The 21,133-nt window shown below is 40.8% G+C and overlaps 1 protein-coding gene across 8 annotated transcripts in view; it reads left to right on the top strand.

The window, feature by feature from the left end:
* The first annotated feature begins 3,530 nt into the window (after nt 1-3,530).
* Nucleotides 3,531-21,133, top strand: part of TTC39A (tetratricopeptide repeat domain 39A) — a 49,223-nt gene continuing 31,620 nt past the window's right edge. The window contains exons 1-5 of one of the 8 annotated variants that reach the window (XM_026105645.2): nt 3,531-3,695; nt 13,791-13,895; nt 19,049-19,180; nt 19,632-19,708; nt 20,222-20,289. In XM_026105645.2, the coding sequence (XP_025961430.1) occupies nt 3,655-3,695; nt 13,791-13,895; nt 19,049-19,180; nt 19,632-19,708; nt 20,222-20,289 (423 nt within the window). In that variant the 5' untranslated portion in view covers nt 3,531-3,654. Of the gene's footprint in view, nt 3,696-4,216; nt 4,461-6,963; nt 6,984-10,477; nt 10,531-11,525; nt 11,662-12,471; nt 12,515-13,493; nt 13,513-13,790; nt 13,896-17,826; nt 17,880-19,048; nt 19,181-19,631; nt 19,709-20,221; nt 20,290-21,133 lie in introns of those variants that run through there. The other 7 variants (XM_026105658.2, XM_026105665.2, XM_064516193.1 and 4 more) reach the window with 7 other exon arrangements.

Genomic DNA, 21,133 nt, shown 5'->3' with positions numbered 1-21,133 from the left:
GGTACAGTGGAGGAGTCAAAGTCAAAACTAAAACTGGGCCTAGACTTCATTCTTTTACATAATAAAAATGCAACTATGGTTTCCATTTTTATTGTATGTTTATATAATATCATGTTTGGGAAAATAACTCACTTGGACTGCAGTTAGTTGTTTTTCATCAGTATTAGCTATAGAAGATAAACTAATGAGGCAACTTGGTCTTACCATTTTAGCTTTTCCAACTTCGTTCCTACAGCATAAAATTGCTAAAGGTTTTGAAAAGCAATTTAGAGTAAATGCAATTGGTTACTGAAAATTGGCTCTATTTAAAGTGCAGAACTGCACAGGAATATTCTCTTCAGTACATGAAAGCTGTTTATCTGGTCTCATTTTAGATTGAGCTGGATTGCATGAGTTTCGTGCTTAAGAAATCTGTAATCTGTATGTAACATGTATTTTATGCTGAAAAATGTGGCTCGTTGTTGCATCTGTACCAAAACAGCTCTATGAAGGTCCTTGTCACCACTCCTTACAGCACCTCTCAATTATCTAAAATATTTATCTAAAAGCCTTGTGTTTTCTTTTTCCTTGTCTTCAGATTACACTATTGTGCTCAAATTGATGAAATGCATTCTCTTTGCACATTTCTTAGCTTCTTTTTCAAAACCGCTCCACCTGGGGTGGTGGAGGGTGAGGTGGGGCTGCTGCCTACCTCACGTTCTCCACACCACTAACCACATTGTCAGTGTGCAGCTAATAAATTCTTTTGCCGTTTTTTTTTAACCTTATACACCCACTGTTCTCATTAATGTGCCCATTGTTTCAGTAGCCCAGGCCTTCTGTTTGTCCTGCCGCTCCCTCTTCTGCGGATGCCCTTGCCTCCTTTCCCTCTGTTCATTTCCTTCCACAGACGCGTGTTTCTTTGAATAAACCCTTCAGAACTGTTATTCTGTAAATCAGAAGCTACGTGGTTGATAAGATAATATATACAATTAATGGTTGTATTAAATTAAAACAGCTTTTTTCAGTAATGTGTCCTGATTCGTAGTTTTAGTTAGTTTAGCAGTTTTTACTCTACTTGAAATTAACTTGTTCATAAACTGAAGCTGATAAATTTGAAATATGTATGCGCTGTTGGGTGTTGCTCCTTTGTACAATTCAGTGACGACTGTGTTTTGGAGTAGATGGCTCCACCTAGGCAAATACTTTCACTGGGGCCAGCTAATACAGATTGTAGATTAATTTAAAAGTCGGGTAAATACAAATTATATTTTGCTCCAGTAGCTTCTCAATACTAACTAGCGGCTGTAATTCCACCACAAATGGAATCAACAATGCAAAAAAAAAAAAAAAAAAAAAAAGTAAACTTCTGTTTTAATGACTCTCTTGACTAACAACGCATGATTTATTGGTTTGTATCTGGCAATTTCTCGATAGCTGCAGGCTAATCCTGAACCAGAATGCTTGTAAAGTGTCTATGCTGCCGGTTCTCTGATGTCCAGTAACCTCTTAGCTCACCTGCAGTTTTCCCTTTTCAGGATTTTCCATTAAAATAGTAGGATCTTGATTACTTGTGGGATTTTTACTCCCTGACTCCCCACCTCCCCCAATAAAGTATAAGTTGTTCGAAGGCAGCCAGGGTGTTAAAATTGTTGGGATAGCCTGGCAGAAAGCAATGGGGCTGCTACACAGGTGGAATATGACTGTAAATCTTTTTTCCCTTAGGAAATCAGGGTAGAAATATGGCTGAGTGTAATTCTGATAACCAGCACTAGAGGTTCCAGATAGCCAAATAAAAACTGTAGAGCTTCATTCAGAAATTTACCTTTTTACTCTTGTGGGAAAATAGGGGATTTTGCTTGTCAGCACCAACTGCTCTTATAAATCTCTGCAAAACCAATTCCCTAAACTATAAATTGCTGTATCTGAATAATACTCTAGCCATAGGGAATTTGAGATCTGGGTCCAAACTTCCCAGTAGGCCTGTTGCTTAATTTTAAATTCACTGCCAACTCTCGCAGTTTCCGTGGGGGGGTGGGGGGGTGAAGGGTCTCTGTCCCCTCAGCAGCAGCCCCAGCCCTTGGAAGGGGCGGCCATCTTGTGGCTTTCCCCGTAGCAACATGGCGGCCTCCTCCCTGCACCCTCACTGCTGCTGAAGGCTGTGGGCTGGCTACTGTTTCTTTCAGGCTACAGTTGCTTGCACCTGTGTGTTATATCACGCTGTCTGTGTGTGTTTGTGTGTGTGTGGCAGTAAGACTATTTACACTAGGTGCGTCTGTAGCTTCCTGTTGGCTTCAGCGTGCCTGGCACTGTGACTGTGAGGAAACCTGCTGCCATGCAGGGGTATATAGGGGGTGGCATGGAGGAGGCCCTGAGGGGGAGGAGGCATGTGGTGGGAGCATGAATTGGATTTAGAGCCATTGGAAGGAATGAGGGGACTGGAAGGGAGGTTTTTTGAGCAGCCAGAGAAGGCCACATTTCTGTCTCATAGTCTCATCGCCAGCCTCGGGGCTGTGGTGCCCAGAGGAGGAGCTGGTCCTTTGGATCAGGAACTCTCCTCTCCTGGGGATTTTCAGGCCTGGGCTCTCACCCCTGCTGTCCCCCGTGCCCAGCTGCTCCTCTGCCTGAGCTCTGACCTGGAGTCCTGCAGCTGCAGGAGGCTGCACAAGAGGTGCAAAGTTGAAAGATATTTACAGCTAGGGCAGAGGACCAGGCCCAGAGTGGAAGGAGGTGCAGAGAGATAAGTGTTTAAATATTTGGATAATGACATATAGGTCTTTTTTCTTTATTGTTATGAGCTAGTTTATATGTTAATGTAACTGGCATACTGAAAGTGTAATCTCAATGTGCAAGTGTTCTGAAGGCATCAGTTTTGTAAGCCAAAACGTTATGATTGGAAACATCCTCTCTGAATCAAGGTTTACAGACTGTATGCCAGAGCATGCACTACAGACTGTTGTGTTTTGCTACTTACTTTTTCTGCTTATATACTACTTTATTGAAAAATAATGTAAGAAGTTGGTAATGTGAATAAACCTTAATGGGTTTTGCATGTCTTAGAAAAGTGTTGAAGGAAGAGAAAATGGGGGGAGAGGGCTAGACAGCTGTGGGAAATATATTGCAGTTTTTCTGCTTTAGGGATCAAGGTAAATGGAGAAACTCATTTAAGTTAGGAGGAGGAAGTAAAAGCCACAGAGGCGTTAATGCCCCGTTGTTCCTGGGGCCTGTTTAAGATCATTATAGGCCTCTATTGCCTTAAGTCCAAGAGCTGGCCAGAAATCTTCATCTGTCTCGCTGTGCGCCCAAATACCGCGTTATTCCGGTAGCCAAAACCCTTGTAAGGTGCCAGAGCAACCGCGGCTTCGCCTTTCCCACTGTGCTGCGGGACCCGCCGCCTCGCCGCGGCGACTGCGCGAGCGGAGCCCCCTCGGCGGGGCACCTCCCCGGCCCGCCGACGGCGAGCACCGCGGCCGGGCAGCGCCGCCGCTCACCTGCAGGGGCGGCCCCCGGCCCGGCCCTGCCCTGCCCGAACATGCGCCGAGGCTCGCCGCCGCTTTACACCATGCGAGGCGGCTGCGGCTGCCGCCCGCGCGGGGGAACAGCAGCGCCAGCCCTCGCCTCTTGCCTCCTTCCTCCCCAGCGTCTGGAGCCCGGGCCGCCCCCGGCGACGCCTTCATGGACTCCCGCACCGAGACCAGCAAGAGCGGCGACTGCAGGTAGGGGCCGGGCGGGGGCCGCCGCCGTTCGCCTCAGGCCGCCCGCTGGGCTGCGGGGGGAGGGGGCCTCACCCCGCACCGGCTGCTGATGGCGACGTGTCGGCGGAGGGAGGCGAGTGCGGCTCGTTTCCTGCATAAACACGCCGCGCTGGGCTCCGGCCCGTGAATCCAGGTCGTTATCCGTCCGATTTAGCTCCCTGTGGGAAGACAGCGCTTGGGGGCCGCAGCCCGCTTGCTCCCACCGCCGCCTCGGCGGTGCCGGTTCTGCCGGGTGCTCCCGCTGCGGGGCTGCCGCGGCCCAGGCGCCGGCCGGGTGCGGGGCCGGCTGGGGCAGAGCTGCCCCTCGGTCCGCTTTCGCCACAGGATTACGCAGAAGTTCGGGCAAACGGCTTAGTCCACCTGCTCTTCAGTTTACCAGCCTGAAAAGAAATTGCAGAAGGGGCAGAAACTTTTTACTCTTTCAGGGTTGTATTTTTTCCTTCTTTTTTTTTTTTTTTTTTTTTTTTTTTTTTGATTAGACAGTTTAAGGTAGTCATGTGTCTGTGTCGCAGTCCTGCGGTAGTTGTGTGCAAATTTAACTTTGGCCGTCGAAGTATTATTTGAGTCGTATAATGTCGCTGAAGTCTGCAGAAGAGCTTGCAAGACCAGGTCCTTTCTCTTGAGCTCCTGTTTGCACAGCTTGCAACGCGCCTTGACACGGAAATACTGACGTTAATTACTCTATAGCTAAATCGTTTTCTGCTCGCCTTTATGAACAAGCTGCAGGTGGGTAACTCTCCTTTTCCCTTTCCATGTGTGCGCTCCTGCTGCCCCTAAAATACATAAAGTTATATGGCGTGCGTGTGAGGGAGTTGTTTCCTTCAAAAGCTGAATCAGTATGCAAATAACATTCTTCCCTGATGATGGTACACAAAATTTTAGACTTAAGTACATTAAAGGCCTATTTAAGCATTCCTATGAACAGGTCTGGTGGAACTCAAAGCAGTAAAGTGCTGTAGGGTTAAAAAACACACAGTCTCTGAGATCTGCCTAATGATCCCAAAATGCTGTGAGTGCTGGTATTTGCAATAGTTTTGTACGTTTTGTTGTCACATTCTCTCTGGATAACTTTTTTAGGCACCAGTAAAGTAGTATTAATTTTATGCCCACTTTCTAGGGTGGGAAGGTGGGTCTTAGGTTTGCAATAGTGATTTTAATTGACGCTATTGAAAGACTGGTGTGCCTCCAGGTCCTGTGTTAGTATCGACCGTAGATTAGCTGCAGCAAAGATTGAGAGATCGCGGTTGTGACCGTGTAACACTTCAGAAAGTTTTGTGTACACAAATGAATGTTTGCCAAAATGTTCTGGAGCAGCAAGCAGTTGGAGTTCTGTTAGGGCAGCGAGGTGGTGCTGAAGGGAGACTCGCTGAAGCTGCGGAGAACTTGGTCCTGGACGCTCGCTCCAGCTCCATCTGCTGGACCTGGCTGTCACGTTCCGATGTAAAACTGCACCGGGATGCGGAGTACTTTGGATGTTTCGGGTACCGTACTAAAGGATGCTGAAAACCCACTTGCATTATACACCAGATTTTTTTGCTAATTAAGTTATCACCAATTCCATATTGCAGTTCACATTTCACTTTAAATACTCCTTTATGGCCCTGAAGACGATCCTAGAAAATGTTTTTTCAGGACTAACCTTACTTTTCTTTGGTTTCAGATCTGTTTTGAGAACAGACTGAAATTATTAGCTCATAGCTGGAAAACAGGATGGTTTAGTGGACCGGTTTGAACTAAAAACTAGATGCCAGAATGTTCGAGTTGGGCTGAAGGAGAGCAGCATTCTGTTTTGCAAGTTTTCGGCTTTTGTCCTCGCTTTGATAATGAACAAAATTTCAGTCATCTTTTGTGGAAAAGCAATAATGGGAAGAGAATTTGAATGTTAGGATAGATATTCAGGTATACTTACTCAGACTTAATGGCTTAAATCTTGAATGCAAGTCAAACAGAGTGCAGTACTGAAGTTGCATGTGTGTTTTCTCTCTCTTTCTCCTTGACTCTGACTAAAAATGTCATCTTGAACTGGTGGAATCTTGTATGTCAGAGCTGCTGGTTTTGATAAATCAGGGTTTCCTGTGAGAATAGGAAAAAATGCCAGAAAGTCCCCAGACTGCTGTTTATCTGAATCCTAAGTCAGCACTGGTTTTTTGTTTGTTTGTTTGTCATCATGCAGCTTTTTTAGTTGTTTTTTCGCTCTGTGGAATGGGGAGAACAGTAATTATCTGCTTCTTGAGGCACTTGCACCTAAGAAGAACTCTTCAGAAGTGCTTTAAAAATATTGAATGCCAAGAAAACTTACTACTAATACTTTTTTTCTGTTCTTGCATATTGATCCAACCAGTAGTTTCAAGATCATTATAAAGGTGTTGTATTGAATTTGCTAGGCTTGAATTATTATTTAATTTGAGGGAAAGTGGCATTGTTTTTGGCTAAGGTACCATGAAGTGTGCCTTGCAGATGACCTCTTATGTAATAATCAAGTTTGTTGGAAGCTCTCGGGAAACATACCCGGGAATTTCATGTAAAGCACTAATTAAAGGCAAAGCAATAATCCCCTGTTTGTTAAAGTATATTGTATTCTTCCTATGTATATTTTTACGAAATTTTAAAGTACTGTTCAGCAATGCAGTTTAAAAAAGAGCATGCTTTTATTTCAAATTAGACTAAAACACAATACTGAATAATTTATTTTGAAAATGCTTTACATAGATTTAATGTAAAAACAAAACAAAAAAACCACCCAGTGCAGCTCAGGTAAATACTGCAGGAAAAAGTCTTTTGGGCCAGAACGTGTATTTCATCCCTTCCATGTTCTTCACTACACTGCAGTCTGAAAGAAGTGAAATGCAAGTTAGTGTAAAACATCCAAAATCAGACATTACAAAATGCTGTGGTAGGATGTGTAGGTAACCGTTTTGTGAATTACTAATCAATCTTGATTCAGATAATTATTACTAGGTAATGGAGAATCCAGACAAATGCGAAAAGTCCATAACAGCATTCTCTGCATTCTCACTGCATCTCACTTCAGAAATGGTACAGTCCTCTGGCTTGATCTTGTGCTCCTTAAAAAATAAGGCTCAATGATTTGGGCTTTTGTTTTTATGATGAACTTGGTAAACCTGAACTTGCATTTTGCCTAATTTTTTTTTTTGTTTTTTGTTTTTTAAGTTTGTACCTGAATGTGCTCAACTCCACTGCAGGACAGTGGCCTCATCCAGCTCTTGTTGATTTCGCATTAGTTTTAAGGTAAACAGGATTAGACCTTTAAACATTGAAAATAGCTATGACGAAAGTGTAGGTTTGACCAGAGGTAGTAAAAATGTGAGAAGTTAGAGGACTTTGAGAAAAGAGCATATGGATATTGTAGGGCTATGCAAGTGTTGACCTTAAGACTTTATTAAAAATAAATAAATAAATAAAAGCATCGTATGAAACAAACCTCTGTTTCAAAATGATAAAGGTTGTTGAGCATTTGAATTGAAAAGGAACTGTTAAAACTTAAGCATTAATACAGACTGATTTACCATGAAAATTTACTCAACAAGCTTAGCTTCTTAATTGCAGCGTGTGTGAAGTCCTGTAATGCTGAATATATTTGTTTTCTTTTAACTGTGTTTAATTTTTTGTTTGTACGTTCCAGTAGATTAGCGCAATTCTAGGATGCTTGGGTTGATAATTTGTAATTGGTCAGATTAAATTGCATTTTTTCCTTCTGTTTGATGCAGACGTTTCTAATAACTGGGAATAATCACCCACTAAATGCTGCAGTTCTGCACTTCTGGTGCACTTGTATGAGTGGTCATGCCACTAAAACTCTGTTGCTTACTGAAAAGGAAATGCAAAAATGACACAAACACTTTTTATCTACCTGAACAAATCTATCCAAATTGATTTATTGCGTTGTTTGCCAATTCAAATACAGGATGAGAACTGTCAGCATAGCGCACTTAGATCCTGCTTGGTGCAAGTTAAACAGTGGTGGAACCAAGGCAGAACATAAGTCTGCTCGTTCTTTGAACTTTGTTCCATTCACTTGACTGCTTTGTCACATCCCATTGTCCTGTGACCCTTCCCTGAAACATAAGGGCCAAAGCGTGAATATTTTTTTAACAAAAGACCTTCGACGTTGTCAAGGCATCAACAGCTGTGGTAGTTTCAGAGCAGAGTTAGCCTCAAAAATAAAGCCTGCCAAAATCCATGTACAATCTTGAAATATTGACTAAGATCTCCGGAATTCCAGAATTGCAACACTTTTGTATTCCCATACTGAATATTTGGGGAACATGGATACAGAAACCTTTGCTATTGCTTTATTATTACCAGAAGTAATGACATTTCTACAGCACCTAGGAGCCTTAGTGACAGGCTGCAAATGTATTGAAGAACAAAAAGATAAATGGAAATTATTCTGAGGTCTTGCTAGCTTGGCACATGAAACAGGAGGGGATACGTTAGAACTGATTTTCTGCTATCAATTTCTTTGCTTTTGAATATGAAGAAGTTTCTGTATTGTTTGAAAACTGAGCGTTAGTAAATTATTGTGAGAACTGCTTACTGGTTCTCCTTTTCATCTAATGAGATAGGTGTTCATATGAATTTATTTCTGATCTCATACAGCTTTGGAAACGTTTGCAAAATAGAAAAAGAATTTTTCCCAAAAACGCTTTCTGTTTTCTTTAAATATAGTGATTTTTTTTCAGTCTTAAGTTCAGAAGATTGTTGCTTAAAGTAGTAATTTGTTTTAAAAGGACTTGACACATTTGAAAAGGCAAACGAAAATAACCTTAATTATCTGATACCTCATAACCTGTCTGTGATTGTCCAGCATTATGGCAACGGAAGTAATATCTGTGTTCAGTGGTGATATTTTTGAAAACACGCAGTGAGGAAGGTGCTTTGGTGCCAGTGACAGTACTTACTGCATTTGGTGGCCTGACACTGTCTCCCATGACATTCTCGTAGAGAGGCTGATGAAGTGCATGCTAGATAAGTGGACAGGGAGGTGGACTGAAAGCCGACTGAACTGCTGGGCTCACAGGGTTGTCATCAGTGGCACAAAGTCCAGCTGGAGCCACTCACTCCTGGTGTCCCCCAGGGGTCGATGCTGGGGACAACAATGTTTAACCTCTTCATTAATGACCTGGACGATGGGATTGAATGCACCCTCAGCAAGTTTGCAGGCGATACAGAACTAGGAGGAGTAGTGTGTTGCGTAAGTAGTATATTCTGGTGGAACGACTCAGCAGCAGAAGACAACTGTGCCAGTTGGTATTCACTAGAGCAACTTTGCTGATGTTTGTGAATAGCATTAAAACAGGGCCAGTTATGATTGGACCCAATTGTGCTAATGCTGGTCAAGCTCCTAAAATAGTATGATCCCTAGTATGATTACAGAGGTTACGCTGTGAAGTTTCTTTGGGCCTGGAAAATAATCTTTCCATTAGATGCTTTTCTCTGATCTTGCCTCTCACTTGCTTTACGTGATTGTGACTGGGCGGCACTTGTAAAAACATCGTATGCCTCTATTACTCCCTGCTCTGAGATGCTGATTCTGCCCTGATAGTGGAGAGAAGAGAGTCAGTTCCCGACTCACCAGCATTTGGGCTTCTCTGTGGTGGTTTCTCACGAGGTACTACTACCCCAGTTGTGCTCGACTATTTGTATTTTACTGTGCTCCTCCAAATTAAGTTATCTATGCATACTGCCCAAATTGCCTTGTGCAGATAATGTAGATTTGTCAGAGAAATGTCCCCATATTTTAGGGTATGAACTGATTTAACTTGCTTTCAGTGTTTCACGATATTGAAGGAGCTGTTGAATTAATATTAAAGGTGTTGTAAAGGTTTGTGGGCCCCAATTTTGGACTTAACTTTTTTTGCAAAGTCCTGATAGTTACTGAGGTCAAATGAGTCAGCAGTTTAGCATTTTGTAGAATACAAGGTTTGAGATCTTTTTTCTTATTAAAGAGATCCATAAAACCAGTGACATTCTATGTAAGCATGTGTGCTCTTCAGCACATGAAAGCAACCATACAGTAAGAAACCAGTCATCATGCACACAGTGAAACAAAGAAGACCTATGCAGAAATATGGTAATTCCCATCCTGCAAAAAAACCCTCTTCATTTTTGACCATGAAAAAATCATGATTCTATACTCCTGAAAATGCTTTACTTTTCATTAATATTTAAAAAATTAATTTATCGTATACTTTCCTGAGGGCTTATTTGTGGTTTTCAGTATTGCTGTTGGCATAGAAAGGATTTGATGTTTAAGCAAGAAGAACGTTGCCTAGGATGTCCTAAGTAATTGTGCTTCTGACCGGAGGCAGTGGGGCTGCAATGGGGTACCGAGATCACGTCGTTATGTTAAGCCATAGGATATACTGTAATTCCGATTTGTGAAGCACCCCCAGTTGTGGTCTCCAGGGCAGGGAACGACGATTTCGTAAGTACTAAAATCACAATGAGAACCATATGCTTGTCCTTGTGAGACCTGCCGCCAGAAGGCGAAAAGGAAAGAAAAGCTGCTAAAACCAAGCCTGAACTTGAAAATATTCCTGACCTTTACTGCTTAGATTTGTTGGCTTTGGTTTAAAAAAGAAAAAAAAAAAAAGGGAGAGAGAGAACGAACGAATGAATGTGGGTGGGGTGAAGGGTGTCTAAGCATGTAATTTTTACCTGAAATCTGCCAAGTCAAGCATTTACCAGAAGCACAAGCACATACTGCTGTTCTGAACTTCTGAATTATTATAGCTATGCATGACACCACAAAACCAGCAAAAGGTTTAATCTGGTATGTTAATGTCTTCAGAGGATCTTCCCTTGTTCATCGTTTTTGGGTCCTCCTTCAGCAGTTGATGTCTCCATTGCTGGTACTGCTTTGCGTAACCCAACAAATAGGACTGCGTGTAGGATAAAAGATGGGTATAATTTTTAACATTAGACTATAACCCTTTGGAGAAACTAACTTAGATCCTAACTGAGCAACTTCTAGAGTGCAGCTGTTGTAACAGAGAGATTGCTTCTGCTGCTTGTGGCTGCCCTTATGTATAGCAACGGCACGGCTGATCCGCCAGCAGGGCAATTTGTGAGTGTGCGCTATTTTATTTTGGCAAAATCAGGCAGATGAGCTCACTCCATTGATGTAAATTGTATATGCCACCCCATCTCATTTTTGTCTGGAATTAAAGAGGGATTTTTACAAAGAACGTGTAAAATCTCCCTACCTCCCAACTTTATAGGAACCACCAAGCAGCAGCAGTTTGGCTTGTGGATTCCTGCTTTGCGGAGAATGCTTGGTGAGAAGAAATCCTTTCTTGTCTTACTTCTTCGCTTTTCACGCTCACAGCAGTTAATGCCTCAGTTCTCCTCCATTTCAACCAGTCTAATTCGACTCGCTGTTCTTGTTCCTGGGTTTCTGATGTGGTTCAGTACCGCACGCAGTAATTTTTGTTTCAGATCTGTAATTACAGGGATATTTGACTTCTGCCTTGTTTGTGCAGGATGAAAGACAGCTGACGCCGTCGCTAGTTTTTGCAGGGCTGTGATAGCTCGTAGATCAAAGATACACTGGCAGCGACTGACACCCTCCAGATTAGTGAGATTCAGTGATACATGAACTTAATGTATCATGCAATGGCTGCCAAATCCCTCACTCGCAGCCCACGATAACCGAACTCCCGAGGCTCAGAAGTATTATCACAACCTCCATAATGGCCAATCCGAGAGTGCAGTATCCTGGGCGGGTGGGCAGGGAGGCAGGCGGGCAGGCTCTGCCCTGCCCTGCGCTGGCGCTGGCCGTGTGACCGTCACTCACAGCTGGCTAAGCAGCGCTGAGTGCCTGCCGCTGCTGCATGTTCTTGCTTAAATGCTGACTGGGCATACAAATGACTATGTCAGAAAACACGAGAGACTTACCGGAAAGGTAAGTACCCACGCACGGTGTTTTCTGTTTGGATTAGAGGCAGTTCTGATCTAAAGAGTTATATAGGAGAGAAGCTGCAACCCACTGAAGCATGACTAATCAGTTTGCTAAAATGCTTCGCATTCTCTAGATAAAAGTATTTCTTTTTGCCCTATTGTTAATAGCGATAAATGATGATTTGCAGTATTTATGTAAGGTGTATATCTTAGTTCAGGTCTTAAGTTCTTTACTGGGAAACCACATCAAATGTCTGGTTTCCTTAGAGCATTAGAGAAGCATGCTACTTACATTATTGCTGCTGCTGCTGGGGATGGCACTATGTTCGTTATTCCAGACAAGATGCCAAATGATTAACATATCTGTGCTTTGAACTTCAGCAGTGTTTTTTTTTTTAATCATCTTTCTGTTTTAAAAGGGAATATTTTGAAAAGGTTCACTGTATTTATTTATTAATTCTCCTGCATGGAGATGAATTAAAAAAAAAATATAAAATGTTACTAACAATGTCTAAAGACTTTAAGACAGATGAAAGTGTGTTTATTACAGTGTTAAATACGCAGTTTGGTTCAGGGATGCGGGTATAAAAAAGGCAGATACTGTTTGCATGTATTATGGTTCTTAATTGGCAAAGTTTTAATTATTATGGTAAGTAAGGCTCAGAGTAGCTTCCAAGAGTTAGGCAGACATGATACTGCATATTGTATGAGACGGGGTGCTCACGTGTATGCCAAGGCTTGGTTAATCAATGTTTGCAAAGCACTTGGGAGGCTCTTGGGAGCAGGGCTATTTGCAGTGCATCTGAAGCATGATGACAACAGCTACTATGAACACTATTGTAAAATGATTCTCTCAAGTAATTTATAATCCTGATTTTCATATATAGAATATAATTATACTCTTTTTTCTTTGTAGTCTCTTTTTGGTTTTTTTTCTTAGTAATTATTCTTAAAAACAAACCCAGAACACTATGCTGAAGTCTGTGGTTATTATTGGTACTATCAGTTTGTTCTGTGCTCCCCTATTTTCATTAAGGTGATAACAGGATTTTGCTTTCTTTTTTTCTTCTTTCTTTTCAGCAAGCTATGTGTTTTGCCATTTTTTTTAAGGAAGTAACACAGTTTCCAAGTCAGAAGACAGTTCACATCAGTTAGGGCTGTTGGAGTCAGGAAACTGATGAGGGTTTTGGGTTTTTTTTTTTTTTTTGGTACAGACTCCTATACCACATATTAATGCAATATAGTTCTTCTGTCATTAGATGCAAGATGCCTCTGTTTCACCTGTCTTGAAATTGGCCAGGTTATCATAACTTAGTGCAAAGTCTGATTGTTTTTTCCTCTGGACTTTTATACAGCAATTCTGATGGTGATGAACTTGGGCCACGTTTTTTCAGCTGGTCTGTATTATCCAATTGCCAGTAACCAAGAGACCAGCTGAGAACCCTCAGGAAAAGTCAGGCTGACATCTGAGTGTTGTACAGGAGGAAAACACAGAGTAAGCCACTGAGATAATCTTCAGACTCCGAGATGCAGCAGCACTTTTTAGGGAAAGTATGTTCCCAGGAGAACGCACAGGGCGAAATTTTAACCAACTTGCAAGACCGTAGTAGTTTATTAGTCAGGAACCATACTGAATATGAACTGAAGCGAAGCAGCTGTTCCAGTAGCAATGGGTATAGTAATCTGATGTAGTATGGAAACATTTCACCCTTAAGAAAGCGACAGCATAATGATAATGCAACTAGCTTATTGTCTGGGTCAGAGTTACACACAGTCAGGGTGTGTGCTGTCACTGTCACCCAGTGCTTCTGTGTTCCTGCTACCTGAGCTCATCAAATTATCACGTTCCCCCATGGTAACTTCCACATGTGCAAATACTTACAGCACATGCTTCTCTTTCAGAAAGGAGAAAACTTGAATTACTTTCCACATGCTGCAGTGTAAAGGTTTGGTTTAAAAAAACCACTGTATCTGAAATGGAAGAGACTTTCATCTTTTGCAAACATTAGAGATGAAATAGCAGATTATTCACATGGGAATAAGGCTCGCAGTGAAGGTGACAAATTCAAATGTAGTAGTATTGTACCAGTGGAAGGAGAACAGATGTGCTGAGTTTATTCTCTCTCCTGGCAGGTCACCTACGTCAGACCTCAACATGGCACTGCATGAATGTATGGCAGCTCTGGATCTATTTCTTAGCAACAAGTTCTCAGATGCTTTGGCTTCCTTACAAGCAAAGTAAGTTGACTACTTTTACTAGCTTTCCTGTATTTATTTTTCTTTGCTTCTCCATCTTTCATGAGAATGGACTAGACAGCTAGTACTCTGTCAGTAGTCATTAGACTGTATAGTTTTGGTTCAGAAAGGGGTAGTAAATAATATGCTAAGTTTTTGAGAAGACAGAAGAAGGACTTTACACTTGAGTAAGTAAATAACATGATTGATCAGAGGTCACTGTAGAAAGTGCTGAATTGCTGTCCAAAGAAATAATGCTTTAACTGTAGAATAATATGTGAGATTCTTACTCCCAAAAGAAAAAAATCTATCTTGTGACTTTTCTTTTTCCTCTTTTCATGTATTTCCTGCATACAGGGAGAGTTTGTGGTATTGTGTGTAAACTGGCAACTGATCATGAATGTTAGGTTTGGGGCATGTTACTATAGGTTTGAATTCATATTATAACTTTGCTTTGTGGCCTGTTTTTTATTTTGTTTGTTTGATAGATAAATAGATAGCTACTTTCAGAAGTATTCTGACAACTTACCTTACAATTTAGTGTTGTGGTCATGTACCCTGTTTCATAATTAAATTACATGAGTGGACAAGCTGCAGGTAGCGACGTCATAAAATAACTTCTAAAAGTTTCGGCTCTTTCCAGTTTCTGTTATTTTTGTACCTTGTCCTGAAGTTACCTGTGCTCTTGGCTTGTAAGTCTATTGTTATTTTCCATCTCTTCCCCCAGTTTGCTTCATTTATTTTTGAGCCATCAGCAAATAATATCATGCCATCTTTCAGGTCACTGGAATATCAAGTGAGTATAATTCATAGGCAGTGCAGGTTATATATTTTACCACTTCGATTTGCCATTTCCTTTATCCTTGACTGCATTTGTTCAGAAGTGCCTAGGGTTATCAGTACTCTGATGGGTCACGTAATCTGAACTCTGGTTTCTCACATGCAGAAGTTCAGTGAAAACCCATGCAAATGCTTTTCTGTAAATATTATGGCTCATAGTGTCTGCATTCGCACATACCTGGATTAGGCCTCAGATATCCTGAAAAGTAGCAAGAGTAGCAGGTTGCAACAGCTGCCTTTCTGCCTGATTATTCTTTTACTCACCTCACTCGGATACATTATATGCAAGTAGCCATCAGTGTTGTGCATCTCCTTCCCCTCCTCTTTCCATGTCCTCCTCAAGATAGGACTGCTACGGCAGGAGCCACCAAAAGGGACTTAGTGTATATTTGTTATACATCAGGGGTGACTGTAGTAAATACTAGATATCTGCTTTACCAAGGTATGTAACTCAGCCTTTGGTACTGAAATCTGTAGATTACCCATTTAAGTGTACTCTGTAAAAGTTATTCTTGATAAATTGTGGTCTGAGATGTATTCCTATTACTGGTTTTATTCAGAGCAGAGTTATGTTTTGTGTTTATGTATCATCAGAAGATATCATAAAAATGGTGAGAAGAATAACTGCATTCTATTAAATTCTGGTAGTAAAGCCCCTGTGCCCATATGGAAACACTTACTCGGGACTTAGCAAAATATAGGGAGATACTGTGTTGGAGGCAGTTTCCAAAGCGCTGCAAAAGCTAGTGAGGCTGTGTGTTTTTTTTTCTGTAAATCCATTTTTATTCTATTGCATGTGGTTTTCATTCTGCTTTTGTTAGGCCCTGCAGAATTCATTACGTGGGCTGACATTCTGTCTTTGCACCTGGAATACGAACGTATTCCACATTGCAAAACCATTTTGAAACTGATTTTTCGTGTTAGCCTGTTGTTAAGAGGAGGCCCCTATTCCTGTTGGCCGTTGGCAGTGACAGAATTTTGATCTTTGTGAGTGTAATGCAGAAACAGGAAGCTAAGTTTCACTACAGATGATATCCATTATAGACACACTCTATCTCCTTAGGGAATGACAAGGGTTGTAAAGTAGGTACGTGTGGTAATATTGAGTATTTTCTTTGGGAATCATCAGTTCCTCACTGTTGCCTTTTAGCGTGCTGAGATTTGAAATTGGTTTTCACAGTCCATAAACATGCTATCTTTGTTTAAAAAAATACTTCTCGGTTTTTACACACTTGTAAAGAATTTCTCATCTTAGATTTTGCAGCTCTTCCACTTACGTTGTAGGACATACTCTGCTTTGTATTACATTATTGCAGATTCACTAAATTACTCTCATTTGGCTTCCACTCTCAATCTCCAGCTGATTTGCACCATGTGTAACTGAGAGCAGATTTTGGCAATGTATGAGAGTTAAAACCAGCAGATCTTTCCTAGCAGCTTAAAAATAAATATCCAGGGATGATGTCTAGACTTATGTTGAAGTAAAGCTCTTTTTTCCTGTTAGAAAAACATATCCTCCGTAAAGAAGAGATGTAGTTTCATAAATATTTTAATCTGGCTTTTTTTTGCTTCGTGTAACATAACTTTTTTTTCCTGCATCTACCTTTTAGCTTTTAGAGTCAGTTTTCTCTTTCTTATTTATATTCATCACACAGCAGTGGCTTCCAACTCTCGTGGTTTCAGCGCTAAGTTTAATTAATTTAATCTCTTATATGGCATATTCATATGAAGTCTAAGAACTCCAGTAAATTCTTTAAATTCAATCAACAAACACAACAGTGATTTTCAATATGTATCCTGTTAACTGTGGCAATGAACAACACTGTGAGACTGCCCAGTTACTGAGGCAGGGAAAATCTCGTCTTCTTCCTCAACCCCAAGATGCATACAGTAAAGGAATTAAAAGCTGAGTAGATTTTTAGCTCTCAGGTAATTGCAAACATAGTTTCATCATTCAAAGAGTCATTTTTGGTGAGGTTTCCTCTTTCCCTCCTCAAGACGAATGTTGTTTAATTTAATCAACATTCTGAAGGAAAGCATGAAATAATTACCTGATAGTTTGCTGATGACAAACCATTTGGGAGAATGGTAAATAACAAAGATAAATTCATGACGTAATCTGGATCACCGGCTGAGATGCAACACATCTGTGTTGCTGCTTGCAGGTTTATACACCTGAGAATGACAAACATAGGGCAGTTGACTTTATTCTGGGAATAGTCTTGCAAAAGTACCTGGAGGATTTGGTGATATGTTAATTTTGGTAGCAAGATGTCTGAAAAGGTAATTTCAGTCCTTGGATGTATGAATGAGTATTGCAGGTAGGTGTGGGGAGGTTATATTACCTCTCTGTTAGTTACTTATGGAACCATTATCAGAGTACTGGAGTTCTGTGGTACCAGTTTATCACCACTGGAATTTTCAAAATAGGTCCAAACTACAATATTAGATGCTATTGTGTGCATTCTGATTTTTTTTAAAAAATTAATGAGGTTATTAAGGTTTTAATGGAAATACTCAGTTGAAATAGTAACTGTCTTCATTGTGTGGTGAAATATGCTTGCCCTTGCAGAACAAAAGCAAAAGTGAGGTCATTCGGTAGGATGGAGGGACTTTCTCTGGGCACTGTTCTAGCCAAGAAGATGGATGAGTGTGCAATTGAGAGCAGTAAAAGAGCAAGGGGAAGCACATGGAGATAGAGAATAAAGCTCTAATATCTAGATCTCAAGAAATATACAAAGAATATACAAAATATACAAAAGAACATACAAAGTCTGCATCATATCATCACTTTGTTTTTTCTTTGGTGATTTAGTTGCTCAGTATCACTGATAGGGTGATAGGCTACACTTTAGGTGTAGCAAAGGTTATTTTTTGGCTCTGAAAAACATTAACCAAACATCAGGGGCTCCTGAGGATACTTAGGGGCGTTTCCCTCACTCCATCGAGCAACGGAATTAATGTGTAATAGTGTATGAATTCTTGGAAAACTTAAAAGGATTCAGTTCATCAGAGCAAGTTATTGGATCACTGTTTAACTTAGGACTGTCTTAAAAGTTAGCCTTAAAATTATCCTTCAGTTCAGTCCAGGTATCAAAATCTGGGGAGGCACATGTATTCTCAGGGAGCAAAAGTAAATGGACTGAGGTGGCTTTAAAGTTTGGCTTTTTCCCTTTAAACAAAGCCACTTTCTCTTTGAAAGGAAAAGAAAAGGAAGTGGCTCATCTTGAAAAACAAACGTGAAGTATAAAGAATGGGTATATCGAGGGTGGAGATTTTGTTGAAAGGATATCCTTGTTTTATTGCAAACATATTTGAATATTCAATGCTATATAGAACTAACCGATACCTTCCAAAAGTGTGAACAATTAAAATAAAAGTTGTTACTCTTCACCAATATTTTTCTAAATCATGCTGTTTGTCAGGGGTGAATTAAATGCAAGATCCACAGAGAGTTTCTGTGGCAGGAATACATCCCAGATTTCGCTTTAGCTTGTTTCTCAAGTCTTTCTTACTGGATCTCCTAGGCTGGAAGATATTTTGATTCATTTGTGATTATAACCTCCACGGGTGCTGGGAGAATGCTGTCAATGTGTGCAATCTATAAACCCTCTTCCTGCCGGAAGAGAGGTCTTGCAGTGGTTGCAGATAGGAGTTGCTTGTTTTCCCTGAATCCTTGCCAAAGTTTTTGGCTTTATTTAAAAGAGACCCCATCTGAAGTCCCACAGAAGAATATTTAAGTTGGACAGATTGGGGTGGGAGATTGTCAGAAGGGAAGAGGAAGAAAAAGCTGTAGTCTTTGGCTGAGACTGAAACAATTTTGATAGGAAGACCTGTATGAGGAAGGCTCTACTTTGGCCACTGTTGTAGCATTGTATTACTAATCTCCTTGATTCTGTCCTGAGTAACTGTCCCAAAATAGCAGAATAATGTCTGAATTCTTGTCACATGATATAGTGTTCATTAGATAATTCATTAACAAAACAATGATTCTTTTGTCCCTGAATAGTTATCTATGTGGTTAATTCCTGTGCTTTTTGTTATGTACGATAAATACCTGTCTTCAACTCAGAATTGAAATATTTTAGCAGTTATTGACTCTGGAGCCGTAGACATAGTTTGCTGTACAAATAGGAATCTGTTAGCATTTCTTGATTGTGTTAACCTCTTGCATGTCCTTTGTGTTTGATTTCTAGTTCATTTAGACCTAGTTCCCATCAGACTAATATGGTGCTGGCTTTGGATTTGTATTTGTTTTTTAAAAGTAATAATGAAATCAAATCAGCTATGCTTCAGCATCTTGTGTTTTCCTGCAGAACTAAAGACAGCATGTATCATGCACTCACTTACGCCACCATATTGGAAATGCAAGCTATGATGACGTTTGATCCTCAGGATATCCTGAATGCAGGAAACACAATGAAAGAAGCTCAAGCCACCTGTCAAAAGTAAGTGTGGGGAAATTCAGTCCACATAGTCCCTTCAGGGAAAAGTTCTGAAGGATGTATGGATTAAAAGAGGACATGTAATTTCATAGGAATTGTAGGAAAATTTAGATTACGAAGAGTGTAATTTGGTGACGATGGTGCTGTAGCCGGCTGTCTTTCTGAGCCAGCCACGTTCCTGCTTCTCTGCACACCTATACAAAATGAATCAAAAAGCCTGCTTATCTCCTTCCACCATCAAGGCATTTTTCTGTGGGGGAAAAAAGACAGATCCCAGGATATCCATGTTGGCCAAATTCTATATGGAAGATGCTCAGGTTTGCATAGATGGCGGGATAACAGGGTTTGTTAACAGTAGAGAAACGTTAATGCCTGTATGGATGGCCAGCTGAAAGGTAGGGTTCTCTTTTGGTTGTGCTTCTTGTGAGAATGACCAAACTGACTTTTTCTGTAGGTTTAGGAAGAAATCTACAGTAGCTGATTCCTTCAACAACCTTGTGCATAGACAAAGCCTTGAACATTTTACTGAAGGTAACACTACCTCTGACGTGCTTTTAATGCTTTCCTCTTTTTCCCTGGAATTGGAATTGTATAGAATTGGTGACCCAGCATGTTTTTGCAAGTTGCCGGGTCACTGACAGAACTGCTGACCTGGCGTTTCCAACATGGCTGGTTTGCTCTTTCGGCAAATTGCTGTGTCACCACTTCAAAAATGAGAGGTTTTGCTCCTTGTTGACTTGGTATTTCCAAAAATTTCTAGGTGAGGAAATCTCTAGAAAGAAGTGGGAAATTGCCTAGAGAGGTTCTAGATCCAAGAATTCCCGGAAGGCACCAGGGAAATTTCTAGGAAGGTCCTATAACCACGTGTCGTTACTTGTTGGGCTACTTCAGTAGCCTAGAAATGAACACAGCAGCCAGTTTGGAAAAGAATTTCCTCAGTCTTTGATTTGAGAGCTTATTCCTATATAAATGGTCAAAATATGTTTTTAATTAGTTTTTGTCTGATTGAATTTGTTTTTTCTTTCTCCCTGTGTGTGATGCTAGAGGAAATCCATGCAGAAATTTGCTATGCTGAATGTTTACTTCAGAGAGCAGCACTCACATTCCTGCAGGTACAGATTCTTATGTGGTTCTTTAGAAAATAAGTAGCAGAGTGTCCACATACTGTTTTCCTTTATTAAAATTAATAAAATGCTAAAAGACCCTAGTTTAAAGGATTTAAACTCTTTCATTTGAATTAAATTTGGAATTTTTCTGAATTATCTGCTGCATTGTTATTCCTCTGGATTATCTAAAAATGCTTATCTCAATACATGTAGCACTGAATACCTCATGATGTCCTTCACCAGTCCCTTTGGATGTGTGACATATCACCACAAATATTGTGTGCTGGGATATCAGATAAAAAAAGAGATGGTCATTGTAGCTTTGCTGTGCTGGAATGCAAGGGAGATCTTGTTTCAGTCAGACTGATGTTTACTTTCCCAAGACTGCTTTCTCACTTCTTTGTTCCGAGCACGTATTATAGTCTGCCTTGCCATTAGGCTCCACACATGAATTTCACTAGACAGTGCTGCCTGCCTTTAGAAGAGGGGGAACGCTCCGTCTCCTTTGTATTTTGTCCGTCTGGAACACGGAAGTTTGATTTGCTTTAGGAATTATCATCAGCAATAGTTACTTGGGCTCCAGCTTGCAATTTAAGCTGTTAATGATAATTGGAATAACTGATTTTTCTTCTTGATTTGGCTGTACTTGCTATGTGACAGCAGGCCTCTTCATCTATGGGGAGGAGATAATAAAAGTCACATTCATGAAGGGGCTTGTGCTTCTTGGCTCGAAGATGCTGATAGAGAAGGAAGTGCAGGTGGTATTTTTATTATTTTCGGGAGCTGCCAGATGGGCTCTGATAAGTGGTTGTGATAATCTATGAACTAAGTCAGCTTCCTCAGCTATGCC

This window comes from Dromaius novaehollandiae, chromosome 8 (assembly GCF_036370855.1).
Source record: "Dromaius novaehollandiae isolate bDroNov1 chromosome 8, bDroNov1.hap1, whole genome shotgun sequence".
Lineage (NCBI taxonomy): Eukaryota > Metazoa > Chordata > Aves > Casuariiformes > Dromaiidae > Dromaius > Dromaius novaehollandiae.
Note: the sequence above shows the minus strand (reverse complement) of the source record. Positions and strands in the feature narration are given on the sequence as shown.